At 42.0% G+C, this 14101-nt stretch overlaps 1 protein-coding gene across 19 annotated transcripts in view; it reads left to right on the top strand.

The window, feature by feature from the left end:
- Positions 1 to 14101, top strand: part of PTPRK (protein tyrosine phosphatase receptor type K) — a 402371-nt gene that overhangs the window by 328207 nt on the left and 60063 nt on the right. For 5 of the 19 annotated variants that reach the window (XM_077289403.1, XM_077289389.1, XM_077289390.1 and 2 more), the window contains exons 14-16: positions 2 to 140; positions 2752 to 2793; positions 8309 to 8338. In XM_077289403.1, the coding sequence (XP_077145518.1) occupies positions 2 to 140; positions 2752 to 2793; positions 8309 to 8338 (211 nt within the window). The remainder of the gene's footprint in view (position 1; positions 141 to 2751; positions 2794 to 8308; positions 8339 to 14101) is intronic. The other 14 variants (XM_077289392.1, XM_077289394.1, XM_077289406.1 and 11 more) reach the window with 5 other exon arrangements.

A 14101-nucleotide genomic window follows, 5' to 3' on the forward strand; every position in this document is an offset into this window, starting at 1 on the left:
GCAGCTGCAACTGAGGAACCGGAGGTCATCCCCGATCCAGCCAAGCAAACCGATCAGGTTGTGAAAATAGCTGGCATCAGTGCAGGCATTTTGGTATTCATCCTCCTCCTACTAGTCGTCGTTTTAATTGTTAAAAAAAGGTAAGTGCCAGAGATTCTCTTTCGATTTGTTCTCCTAAACTCTTGTAGATTTTAACTATAAAACCAGAACATTAATGTAAAAATGGGCCATTATAGCTTGTGTGTCTATCAGTGACCTGTTATATATGTGTATGTGTCAAATGCGTTAGATGAATTCTTCCATTTGCAGACCTGTCTGTATTGTTAAACTTGGCATCCAGATCTCTGCAATCATAGTTTAGAGTGACCGGTTGTCCAAATCATTGGGCCACCTTGAAAACAAGTCATTTTTATCCTCCGTTATCCAAGTTGACTACAAAGTGCACAATATACATGAATGTACTGCTCACCCACACACATTTAAAGGGAATCTATCAGCAGATATTTGCTACCTTATCTGAGAGCAGTCTGACATAGGCAAAGAGAAGCTGAATCTATTGATCTATCACTTTCACAGGGTGCAGCCGTTCTGATAAAATCAGAGCTTTTAGATTTAGCAGTGAAGCAGAGCTGAGAAAGCTAACCCCGCCCACACCAGGCTCTCTGTGTACAAAGTCCATAGACAGTGAGGTGCTTAGTTGCCAGCAATGTTAACTGTGATAAATCCTTCACAGTTAGTAAACTACTGCATGCACTTTGACAAGTGACACATGCCTGAAACCTATGTTTCAGCCTCTATCTTTTGCTGTCTTCAGATTACATAGCAAAAATCTGCTGACAGATTCCCTTTAATAAAATATCAGCTACCTGTTGCAACCACTAGGGGGAACAGAAGGATAAGGCAGGCTTCACACTAGCGTTCGGCAGGGCTGCGGACGGCAGCCGCCTTCCTCCGTGAAGCCCCGCCCACTACTGCTCTTCTTTCTTCAGCTCCGCCTACATCTGCATGCGTTCTGCGTACCCTATCTTTAACATTGGGTATGCAGGCATGCGGATGTATGCAGATGCCTCCCCATGCTTCATTTTGAAGCTGCACCGACCGCAACAAAATCCTAACATGTTGCGTTTGATGCAGGTCAGCGCAGTGTCAAGAAGACGCATGCGGAGGCATCCACATACATCCGCATGGCCTGCGTACCCAATGTTAAAGATAGGGTACGCAGAACGCATGCAGACGTAGGCGGAGCTGAAGGAAGAGGCGGGGCTTATTGGAGGAAGAAGGCTGCCGAACGCTAGTGTGAAGCCAGCCTAAGTCTCCCCTTGACCAGAATAGGAGGAATATATAGATGGGCCTTCTAATGTTTAAGTATATGCGAAGGGAAGACTGAGAGGAGTTGATCTAAAAACATTGTATTCTTTTCAAGTTTTTAGAAAGTAAGTCCAAATCACTTTCTAAAATTGACTTTCTTATTGCTATGTCAAATTTAAAATGGAATTCATTTCTTTATGTTGTAAATTATTTTTCTAAGTAGCTATTATGCTTAGTGAGGTTCCCCACAATTACTTTTTATCAACTGGTTAGCTGGTAGGTTGTATGTTACGGATTCCCCTGGTCACTGATCACATTGTCGGGGGTCCGCCCGCGGTCTTCTATTGGTGCAGTAGTTGAGGATGCACAATGCCAGTTAGGGTCTATAGGTCTGACAGTGATGTCAGAGTGGTCTCTCACACCATCCCAAAGCCAAGAAAGGAACTGGCAGTGTACGGACTCAGTAGTGAACCCCAGACCCCATACTTCTGGTGCACCTCTCTTGTTTATGGGATCCAGTGTTAATTCTAGTGTACCATAAGTGACTTTCCTTTAGGGATGGTGCGCAGAGGTTTGTAGAAAGTAACACTCGGATGGAAATAGTTTGAGCGATATATTTGGTGACTCCATAGAAATTCAGACGGAAGTTATTTTGATCTAAAATGGAGCATGGGAAAGTTATGTATGAGAAGAGAAACAATGACTTTGGTCTAGTATGTAATGATCCTTTATCATCTTCTAGTAAGTCTGTCTGGTTCTTTCTTCTCCACAAGTAGTTTGTCTGAAAAGCCAGATATGTGGAGAGCGCCATATAAAAATGCACCAAGCAAGAGAGAACATGGATGCTTACTTGCTGATTCCCCTACAATGTTGACGTCACGTTGATATTCTTACATTTTAACCAAATACCGTAGTTAAATCCTACTGTTTAAAAAAGGAATGGTTCTTATTATTTGAGTTTTAGTTTTTTACACCATTAGCGTATTTATTTCCAATGTTACCTATACCAAGCAGCATATTTTTTGCCGAATGATACTGTGCCCGATGATTTCATTAGCCCCCCCATCAATCAGACATTACTGAGGTTTTAGAATTTCACTTGTATCCTTTACTAGATGAAAAAATTGAAATAGAACAGCACCACCTAGTGGCATTCTGGTGTGCAGCAGCCACTAACCTTTATTAATGTTTGCTCAGTATCTGTCCTATGTAATCTTGGCTGCATTCCCTGCATATAATGAACTTTAATGATAACCTTTCTGTTTTAGGCCTCTTCTTAATATCTGCTTGCCCTTGTGTCCTAGTATGTCATGTATAACACAGAATATTAGTAAATGTTTGTGTCTAACCAAAACAAATTTCACCTATTTGTTGCCGTTAATGTTGTGTTTTTTTTCTGATTGGACTGATTAATTGTTGCCTTTTTACTATTACCCCCTGGAGATATATTACATGGCGACGGAACTTCTGCATTAGAAGCATTAGGTATGCTCCCGGTGTTGTGTTCAAGCCAGCTACCCATGTGCTTTCATGTATTCATTTTCTAGTTTGTTTTTTTTCTTTTGAGGAATTATTTTGGATGTTTTCACTTGTAGTTGACAAGTATTGTGAAATAGTTGAAAGAAATGTTATAGAAAGCCTTAAAAGGAATCTGTCATCACCCCCCATCAGAGAACAGCATAATGTAGGGACAGAGACCTTGATTCCAGTGATGCATCACTTACTGAGCTGCTTGCTGCAGTTTTGATACAATCATGGTTTTACCTGCTGTAGATATGAGTTCTCTGAATGCTAAGCTCTGTATAACACCACCCACACCAGTGCTTGGCAGCTTTCTGTGTGCACAGTGCATAGACAGAAAGCTGCCAATCAGTGATGTGGGCAGGGTTCTACTGAGCTCATGAATATGGAGGACTACATAGCAACATGTTTCCTAGTTCCCTAGTGATCTCCTATTAAAATAGTGAAAACCATAGCAGGCAGCCCAGTAAGTGACACATGGCTTGAATCTGCGTCTGTCATTGCTGCTCTCAGATTAGGTGGCAAAAGCCTGGTACGGATTCCCTTTAAAGTGTACCTTTAGTCTCCTGACTCTCTGTAGAGGTAAAAAAAACCAATAGATGGTGTATGGATCCGAGGACTAGCCGCTGTACATGGAGGTGGACTAGTTGGAACAAGTCCGGTGCTGTAGCTCCGTAGCTGCCGTTCACAGCGGCACCCTGTCATTGGGGTGCAAGGCTTTCTTGGCAGACACACATTGTGGTGCGGACGCTCCGTAGTGCTATATACATTTCACTTACCGTAATCCTTTGTTTTGCCTTTGGTAGATGGAAACCAATAATATGCATATTGATATGTGTATTTATTAGAATGTTTCCACGCCTTCATACATTTTATGATTTGTAATGTAAAGATAGGCTTTAGCTCCTCAACAATTACCTGTCAGTAGAATTTTAGGGTCTTGGTGGGCATTTTTTTTCTAGTGTTTGTTCCTCCCTCATATTAATTAGCATTGAAGAAGGAGGTAAAATGGCAATTCATAACAAGTCACTTCTACTGGGAATCTGCCAGCACAAAGCCCGGGTTCTTGGTGCTTCCTCGTCGTGGTGGAGCCGCTCGCTGCACATTGTCACTTGTGTGTTTTCCATCGATCTCCCCCTTGCTTCCTCGGTTGACAGCTTTGGCTTTATAAAAGCCAGTTTAGTGTGGAGACTGATGGAAAAGAAGGTTCACTAAACTTCTTACCCACACAAAGGGTTCACTGAGTGCTTGGTTTGAACAGTCATTTTATGCTGCCATTTTAGGGCTCTGCAGCTCTGACCAGTCCGCTCTTGTAGTAGGACTGTACATGTGGTCATGGAGTGGATGTTTTCTTAGAAATTATGGTAAAATGGCTAATCCATTGCTACGTCTATAAGAAAAGTGGTCTCGGATGTAAGACAGTGGTCTTTAGCAATGACATACCTTTGTCTGTGAAGTTCGGTCAGCTAGCTAATTGGGCTATTAGTCTCCAATGATGCCGTGACTATATTGAACCTTAGAAGAGGTTGTTAATGGCTTTAGTTATGTAGTAATTGGATGGCTCCAGGCACGCGGCATGGACATGGTGTGATTTGGAATAATTACCTTTTTTCATGCATAGTTTGTCACATATTTGCCTTTTAGTAGCTTTTTGGAGTCTGCGGCACAGTTTTCATTCATGTATGCTCACATATATCAATGCTTTGTAAGACTCTCCCTACAATCGGGTTCTCATGCTTAAACTCTGAGATTTAATTGATCAAAGGAACAGTTTGGAGAAAACAAGTGATTACCTAATGATAGGACTGGTGATGGCTTCCGGATGGGTGGGAATCCAATTGCGGGGACGACCTGGTAGGATGGGGCACTATTATCCCTGGTAGAATGGAGAGGCAGCGCACATGCTTGACTTTAGGCCCATTCATTATGTATGAGGCCACCGGCAACCCCATAGAGAAGTGAGAGGATTAACTGTCGGACATGCGCACCGCCTTTTTATTCTAAAAAAACAATATCCCTTTTTTGATAATAAGGTGTGGATCCCATCAGTCAGACCCCTCCATCAATCAATACGGTAGACAGCTGAAAATGGGGATTTATACTGGGGTGACTTGTTGGGCTGGGCCTGTGTGTTCATGGCTCTCATTTGGGCAGGAAGCGCACGGTGTGTAGGTTTCCATTATTGTACAGACTATTACAAGCGCTTCTATACATTTTGGGTTATTTATCTGACGTTACCCAAACCGACTCCCCTGCAATGAAAACACATTTGGCAGGAGAGGCTTGGCACTGATGCCATGTTAGATCTTCTGTCTGGCACATCTGCTGCCATAAAGCCTCTTGCCACAGGTGTAGTCGGTCATGAATTTAGCTCCAGGTAAAAGAACATCTGACTGTCGTTTTATTATATTATTCTATGGGGACGGTTACTGGATGGAGTCTGAAACTTTTCCGTTTTTCTTTTTTTTGACAATTCTCAGTCTGGAAGTGATGGAATATGTGTGAATGACAGGTCAGTTGACAAAGTTGGAGTCCATGAGAGCAGGGAAAGTCCTCATTTAGGCTAATACTATGGATTTATACCATGTCATGGTTCATATGGATCAAAGACAAGTCATTATGACATTGCCTTTCTGGTCACTAGTCTGCTCCTTCTGTGGTATCCATTTTTGCTTTTGATTTGCTTCCAACTTTGTAAACTTTGATGCAAGGATTCCATCAGGATCTGCCATGGTCATACAGTTCCTACCATTCATTTATCATGGTTGTGCCGATCTACAAAGAGGTGAACGTAATGTTCTACCAATGTTAGCAATAATGAAGCTTTGATCATTGGCGCACAATATAGGCTTGTGATGGTGCCGCATTACAGATTGAGATCGGTGCTGGACTCCACGACGTGTTTTAATCCTGTGACACTTCATTATGTGAGCGTTTCAATCATACACAGTGATGCACAGGCCAAAACTTACATCCTGGCCCTTCGACATATCATTTAAGTGTCCATTGCTCATCTCCCCATGTACTTTACAGATAAATTACACACCTAATCTTTAAGGTATGTAGTGAATAGGAGATGTGCAGCCTATAAAATGTATTCCTGGTTTACTTCATTTGTCCTGCCATAGAGTCTTATTTACATTGTTAGTTTTACTCAAAAAGATTTTTTTATTTTTTTATTTTGACACTATACTATTTACGGTGTCACTGCAATAAGGAGATTTGTATATACGGTACATTAAATCATAATACATATATTTCTATAGTGCCAACATATTCCACAGTACTTTTCAATTAAGCTGGAACATGTACAGACAATAAAAACAATGCAAATTAAGACAGGATTCATAAATTACAGAAGGCGTGAGGTCCCTGCTCGCAAGCTTAGGAGGCGTGAGGGCCCTGCTGGTAAGCTTAGGCGGCGTGAGGGCCTTGCTTGCAAGCTTAAGAGGCGTGAGGGCACTGCTGGCCAGCTTAGGAGGCGTGAGGGCACTGCTGGCCAGCTTAGGAGGCGTGAGGGCACTGCTGGCCAGCATAGCAGGCGTGAGGACCCTGCTCGCAAGCTCAGGAGGAGTGAGAACCCTGTCTCGCAAGCTTAGGAGGCGTGAGGAGCCTGCTCGCAAGCTTAGGAGGTGTGAGGGCCTTGCTCGCAAGCTTAGGAGGCTTGAGGGCCGTGCTCAAAAAGCTTAGGAGGCGTGATGACCGATTCTCTGTTTGATATCTATGGCCTATATTAAGTATTCGGCAGCAATATCAGATCAGTGGGGAAATCTAACTCACAGAAGCCATTGACTACAGTTGGATTGCGCAGCTCCACTCAAAGTGTAGCAACCGCTTTTGGGGACTGCAAAATGGCTCTTAGGGGTTAATGGACGGGAGTGCCCTTTGTCACACCCTTACTGATCTGATATTGATGACTTATCCTAAGGCTAGGTCATTTATATCATATGCCCGGAGAATCCTTTTAATGTCTGATCGCTCCTTTTCTCCTCATCGTGTCCTGCAGCTTCTCAAATGATGCTGGTACTTTGCTTACAAGCTAATTATTACATTACAGTAGGGCTTGAGAACTTTTTATCTCTGATTGCTGGTTAGGAGGCGTTCGACCACCTTTCATCCCGGCATTCCTGGCTCTTCTTGGGGTTAGCCAGCTTGGTGTGACATTGTGTGTACATCTTGTTACAAGTCACGCCAGCCCAACTAATCAAAAGAAGAGCCATAAATGCCGGTAGGTAAGGACCTGGGAAGGTCCTCCGTCCAGTGGTCCCAGTAGTGACCTGGCCAATGGACCAAAGTCTTGCTAACAGATCCTCCTCTTTGTACTAATGGATTATACATAAAATCCACGCCACTGTTATTGAGTCAAAGCGAGTATTTGAAACCACATTGGGAAGTGAGAGGTGATGATGGTGTTGTCCATAGGTGCCTACCAGGATGTGTGCACAGCCAGTGTTGTGTCCATAGGTGCCTACCAGGATGTGTGCACAGCCTGTGTTGTGTCCATAGGTGCCTACCAGGATGTGTGCACAGCCGGTGTTGTGTCCATATGTGCCTACCAGGATGTGTGCACAGCCTGTGTTGTGTCCATATGTGCCTACCTGGATGTGTGCACAGCCTGTGTTGTGTCCATAGGTGCCTACCAGGATGTGTGCACAGCCTGTGTTGTGTCCATAGGTGCCTACCAGGATGTGTGCACAGCCTGTGTTGTGTCCATAGGTGCCTACCAGGATGTGTGCACAGCCGGTGTTGTGTCCATAGGTGCCTACCAGGATGTGTGCACAGCCTGTGTTGTGTCCATAGGTGCCTACCAGGATGTGTGCACAGCCGGTGTTGTGTCCATAGGTGCCTACCAGGACGTGGACCGGCGGGTATTGTGCCTCGTTCCTGCTCTAATGAACAGGACCGGGGCACAAGGCTTGCCAGACTTTAACAGATTTTAGCAGGCATTTTTTAATGCAATTTTATCAGCACCTCTCACCTCTCAATACAGAAGTGAGAGGTGCCAAAAAATCCTTGTAAGATTCCAAGATACTGGTAATCTAATTCTCGTGTAGTTTTTGGGGCAATTTAAGAAATGTCATCTTTCAGGGCAGTAACAGTGAAGTTGAAATTCATAAACCATTTAAATGTTCATAATTATTTTTGTTGATTCATTTCCTTTGTTTTTGCCTTTTCTCCAATGGTTTTAATGTCAGCATGTAATTTGCTCTCTTTTCAAGAAGTCATCTTATTTGTCTACACATATTATTTTGCAGCTAACATGTATTTTATGTTGATTTGCATGGCAACATATACTTAATGCATGGAGACACCTAATTGCTAACAAGTGACATGTATATGAAAATAATTTTATATATTTTTTAAGTGTTCATTGTTATTTTTTTTTCTTTTTCGTATGCTGCTTTGTTGAATGTGGATGATTCATGCTTTTCATTCACCATTGCTTCTCTTTCCCCACTGTTTGTGATTTGCTTACCAGGAGGAGCTACTATTCTTACTCCTACTACCTGTAAGTAGAAAATGGCCACCTACTTTATTTTGGTTATTAACATTTACTCAAGAAGCAATATCCCTTTAAGAATAAATACAGCACATCAATAATCCTAATTCTCTGATTAGTACATTTATTTGCCCAAATATTCTGTCTTTTTTTTTTTTGCATTTTGTAATCCAACTGGTGTACTGAAAGTGTTGTAGTATTATTTCTCATGATTCATGAATGTCCTGAACTCTGCGTTATTTATCCTTAGAGGGATATCATGCTGGATGTTTCACAAGCCACTAACACTTTTTTTGTTGCACGTTCTATGTTATGTCATATTTTGTCTCCTTAACAAATTACTAACAAAGTATTGAAAGCTTTTAAGTTTTTGGAAGAACATATTTTGGAAACCGTCAAAAGGCAACAGGGGGCTGCATGTGGTGGCTTTTAATGTGGGGACCTGGCAGCCTCAAAAGACTTGCAACTGGGTTTCAAAAGGTTACATTTGATAGCGCTTTAGTGTTGGTTAGTGTCAGGTCTCCTGAACTAAAACTTGGAAAACTGGGATGACAGCTTCAGATGACATTGTGGTAAGTGACCTAAACCATAGATGGAGTATGCCTCTATTTTCATCGGTGGGCTTGGTGTGGATACGGTTAAATCTATATGTATGTACATAGGGCATTAAAGTCATCTTTTTGTGCTGCTTCCCTTTTTTGTTTAATATATATGTATCTCTATACACTGCTCAAAAAAATAAAGGGAACACTTGTACAACACAATGTAACTCCAAGTCAGTCACACTTCTGTCAAATCACCCTGTCCAGTTATGAAGCAACACTGATTGTGAATCAGTTTCTCCTGCTGCTGTATTGCAAATGGAACAGACAACAGGTAAAAATGATCGGCATTTAGTAAGACACCCCTTTAAAGGAGTGGTTCTTCTGGGGTGACCACAGGCCATTTCTCTATTCTCATACTTTTTGGCTGTAGTTTTGGTCACCTTTGCATTTTGTCATTGCTCTCTCCTATAAAGGTACTGTACAGTAGCATGAGGCAGTGTCTACAACCCACAGAAGTGGCTCAGGTAGTGCAGCTCATCCAGGATGGCACTTCAATGCAAGCTGTGGCAAGAAGGGTAGCTGTGTCTCTCAGCACAGTGTCCAGAGCATGGAACAGATACCAGGACACAGGCCAGTACACCAGAAGATGAGGGGGCCATAGGAGGGCAACAACCCAGCAGCAGGACCACTACCTCCTCCTTCTTGCAAGGAGGAACTGGAGGAGCAGTTCCAGAGCCCTGCAAAATAACCTCCAGCAGGCGACTAACATCCATGTTTCTGCTCACTGTCAGAAACAAACTCCATGAGGGTGGTATGAGGGCCCTACGTCCACAAATGGGTGTTGTGCTTACAGCCCAACACCGTGCAGGGCGATTGGCATTTGTCAGAAAACACCAAGATTGGCAGATTCGACATTGGCGCTGTGCCCTTCACGGACGACAGCAGGTTCACATTGAGCACATCTGACAGACATGAAAGAGTCTGGAGATGCTGTGGAGAATGTTCTCCTGACTGCAACATCTTCCAGCATGACCAGTTTGACTGTGGGTCAGTAATGGTGTGGGGTGGCATTTCTTTGGAGGGCCACACAACCCTCTATGTGCTTGCCAGAGGTACCCTGACTGCCATTAGGTAGCGGGATGATATCCTCAGACCCATTGTGAGACCATATGCGGGGTGCACTGGGCCCTGGGTACCTTCTGATGCATGGCAATGTTAGGCTTCATGTGGCTGAGGTGTTTCAGCAGTTCCTGCATGATGAAGTCATTGATGCTATGGATTGGCCTGCCCATTCCCCAGACCTGAATCCGATCGAGAACATCTGAGACATTACGTCTCGTTCCATCCAACAACGCCATGTTGCACCACAGACTGTCCAGGAGTTGACTGATGCTTTAATCCAGGTCTGGGAGGAGGTGATCCCTCAGGAGAACATCCGCTGCCTCATCGGGAGCATGTCCAGCCATTGTAAGGAAGGCCATACAGGCATGTGGAGGCCACACACACAACTGAGCATCATTTCCTTGTCCTGAGGCATTTGTCATTTGATTTTCCACTTTGATTTTGAGTATCATTCCAAATCCAGACCTCCATGGGATATTAATGTTGATTTACATTAATCATTTTTAAGTTTTATTGTTCTCAGGGCATTCCACTATGTAATGAATAAAGGTTTGCAACTGGAAAATTTCATTCAGTGATATCTAGGATGTGGTATTTTAGCGTTCCCTTTATTTTTTCGATCAATATGTGTGTGTATATACAGTACAGACCAAAAGTTTGAACACACCTTCTCATTTAAAGATTTTTCTGTATTTTCAGGACTATGAAAATTGTACATTCACACTGATGGCATCAAAACTATGAATTAACACATGTGGAATTATATACTTAACAAAAAAGTTTGAAACAACTGAAAATATGTCTTATATTCTAGGTTCTTCAAAGTAGCCACCTTTTGCTCTGATGACTGCTTTGCACACTCTTGATGAGCTTCGAGAGGTAGTCACCGGGAATGGTCTTCCAACAATCTTGAAGGAGTTTCCAGAGATGCTTAGCACTTGTTGGCCCTTTTGCCTTCACTCTGCGGTCCAGCTCACCCAAAACCATCTCGATTGGGTTCAGGTCTGGTGACTGTGGAGGCCAGGTCATCTGGTGTAGCACCCCATCACTCTCCTTCTTGGTCAAATAGCCCTTACACAGCTTGGAGGTGTGTTTGGGGTCATTGTCCTGTTGAAAAATAAATGATGGTCCAACTAAACGCAAACCGGATGGAATAGCATGCTGCTGCAAGATGCCGTGGTAGCCATGCTGGTTCAGTATGCCTTAAATTTTGAAAAAATCCCCAACAGTATCACCAGCAAAGCACCCCCACACCATCACACCTCCTCTTCCATGCTTCACAGTGGGAACCAGGGATGTAGAGTCCATCCGTTCACCTTTTCTGCGTCGTACAAAGACACGGTGGTTGGAACCAAATATCTCAGCTTTGGACCAAAGCACAGATTTGCACAGGTCTAATGTCCATTCCTTGTGTTCTTTAGACCAAACAAGTCTCTTCTGCTTGTTGCCTGTCCTTAGCAGTGGTTTCCTAGCAGCTATTTTACCATGAAGGCCTGCTGCACAAAGTCTCCTCTTAACAGTTGTTGTTGAAATGTGTCTGCTGCTAGAACTCTGTGTGGCATTGACCTGGTCTCTAATCTGAGCTGCTGTTAACCTGCGATTTCTGAGGCTGGTGACTCGGATAAACTTATCCTCAGAAGAAGAGAGGACTCTTGGTCTTCCTTTCCTGGAGCGGTCCTCATGTGAGCCAGTTTCTTTGTACCGCTTGATGGTTTTTGCCACTGTACTTTGGGACACTTTCAAAGTTTTCCCAATTTTTCGGACTGATTGACCTTCATTTCTTAAAGTAATGATGGCCATTCGGTTTTCTTTACTTAGCTGCTTTTTTCTTGCCATAATACAAATTCTAACAGTCTATTTAGTAGGACTATCAGCTGTGTATCCACCAGACTTCTGCTCAACACAACTGATGGTCCCAACCCCATTTATAAGGCAAGAAATCCCACTTATTAAACCTGACAAGGCACACCTGTGAAGTGAGAACCATTCCCGGTGACTACTTCTTGAAGCTCATCAAGAGAATGCCAAGAGTGTGCAAAGCAGTCATCAAAGCAAAAGGTGGCTACTTTGAAGAACCTAGAATATAAGACATAATTTCAGTTGTTTCACACTTTTTTTTGTTAAGTATATAATTCCACACGTGTTACTTCATAGTTTTGATGCCTTCAGTGTGAATGTACAATTTTCATAGTCCTGAAAATACAGAAAAATCTTTAAATGAGAAGGTGTGTCCAAACTTTTGGTCTGTACTGTGTGTGTATGTGTGTGTGTACGTACGTACATACATACATACATACATACATACAGTATATACATACATACATACAGTATATACAGTGCTGTGCAAGTTGATTGGGCCAAAATATTATAGTCAGTGATTCTAACCAGTTTTAATACATAATAAATAAATCTTGGTCATCTAGCCAGTGGAAAAAGGTGATTATTGTGCCATTCATGCGTAAATTTGAAGGGACATTGCAACAAGATTTGGCTTCATGCCACAATTCCAAGTGTGTGAAGAAATTCCTTGAAGAAAATAAAGTAAAAGTGCTGGACTGGCCTGGCAATTCACCAGACTTAAATCCTATAGAAAATTTGTGGAGCATTATGAAGAGACGTTTTGGCAAAAAGGACTGCAAAACCAAAGAACGCATGATAAACAGTGCCATACAAGTGTGGGTTCCATGATGAAGAATTGAAGAATTTATGCAAAAACTTGGTAGAATCAATGCCAAAACGCATTAAAAATCTCATATCTGCTAAAGGAGGACATAATTCTTACTAAAAATTAGTATGTAACAGTTTATTACAACATTTTATTATTAAATATTCAAAAATGTGGGGTTTTTTTGTTTTTTTGCTTTGTCCCAATTAATTTGCACAGCATTCTCTCTCTCTCTCTCTCTCTCTATATATATTTTTTATCTGAATTGGACTTCTTAGGCTAGGGTCACATTGCGTTAGGGCAGTCCGTTTAGCGCATAGCGGTACGGACTGCGCTAACGCAATGTTCCAAAAGGGATCGCGTTAGCCGATCCCGCTAGCGCAGATCCCCGATCTGTACAAGCGAGGAACGGACCGCGAACGCTGCAAGCAGCGTTCGCGGGCCGTCACTCAAATGACGGCACATCGCTAGCGCACGCCCAATGTGGGCGGGCGCTAGCGATGCGTTCGCCATTACAGGCAATGGCAGCGTTAACGGACTACGTTACACCGCGTTATGCCGCGGTGTAACATAGTCCGTTAAACGCGGTCACATAACGAAATGTGACCCTAGCCTTACTGCAGATTAAAAGTAGTAGGATAATGTGGACCTGAAGCGTGTACCATCAGTTTATTAGTGGCATGACCACAATTACTGGTTTGTACTGGGGGTAGTATACTTCTGTTGGATGTGTGTCTTGGAGGTTCTGTCGTCTATTGTAAAAGCTGTTAATTTAGCTTTTTACTACTTAATACTCACTCGTAGCGGTCATTATCAGCCCTACAAAGGTCGCAGTTTCTAAGTAATCCGTTATAGAGGTGGGCCCTCCCTCTGTAACAGTTCCCTATCATCCCGTAATGCTAATGTGTTCTCGTATGCCATTTCAGCACTTCTGCATTGTCCTTCTAGCAATCTCCTCAAAAGAAGTATTTTTGCCTATTTTACAATTGATCAGTTTCAAGTTCCCTAGAAGAAAGAAGATTTAAAATGTAAAAATAATATTCATCAAATAACCCCAAAAACTAAAAATTGTAATTATCATCCTTTTCCCAATAAAAATGAAAAATAAACATATATTGATATTCGTAAAAAGTACAATAAATTAATAATTCGAGTGAAAAAATTAAAAAGTTATTTGGTTAACTGGTAGGTTTTTTCTTTTGTTTTTTTGCACCACGACAATTTTGTATGTGTGTGTGTGTATATATATATATATATGTGTGTGTATATATATATGTGTATATATATATATATGTGTGTATATATATATATATATATATATATATATATATATATATATATATATATATATATATATATATATATATATATATACAAACTGTATATATACAGTTTCTTATACATTTATATGGTAAATTAAATGGTGTCATTAAAAAATAC

The sequence above is a fragment of the Ranitomeya variabilis genome, chromosome 2 (assembly GCF_051348905.1).
Source record: "Ranitomeya variabilis isolate aRanVar5 chromosome 2, aRanVar5.hap1, whole genome shotgun sequence".
Classification (NCBI taxonomy): Eukaryota; Metazoa; Chordata; class Amphibia; order Anura; family Dendrobatidae; genus Ranitomeya; species Ranitomeya variabilis.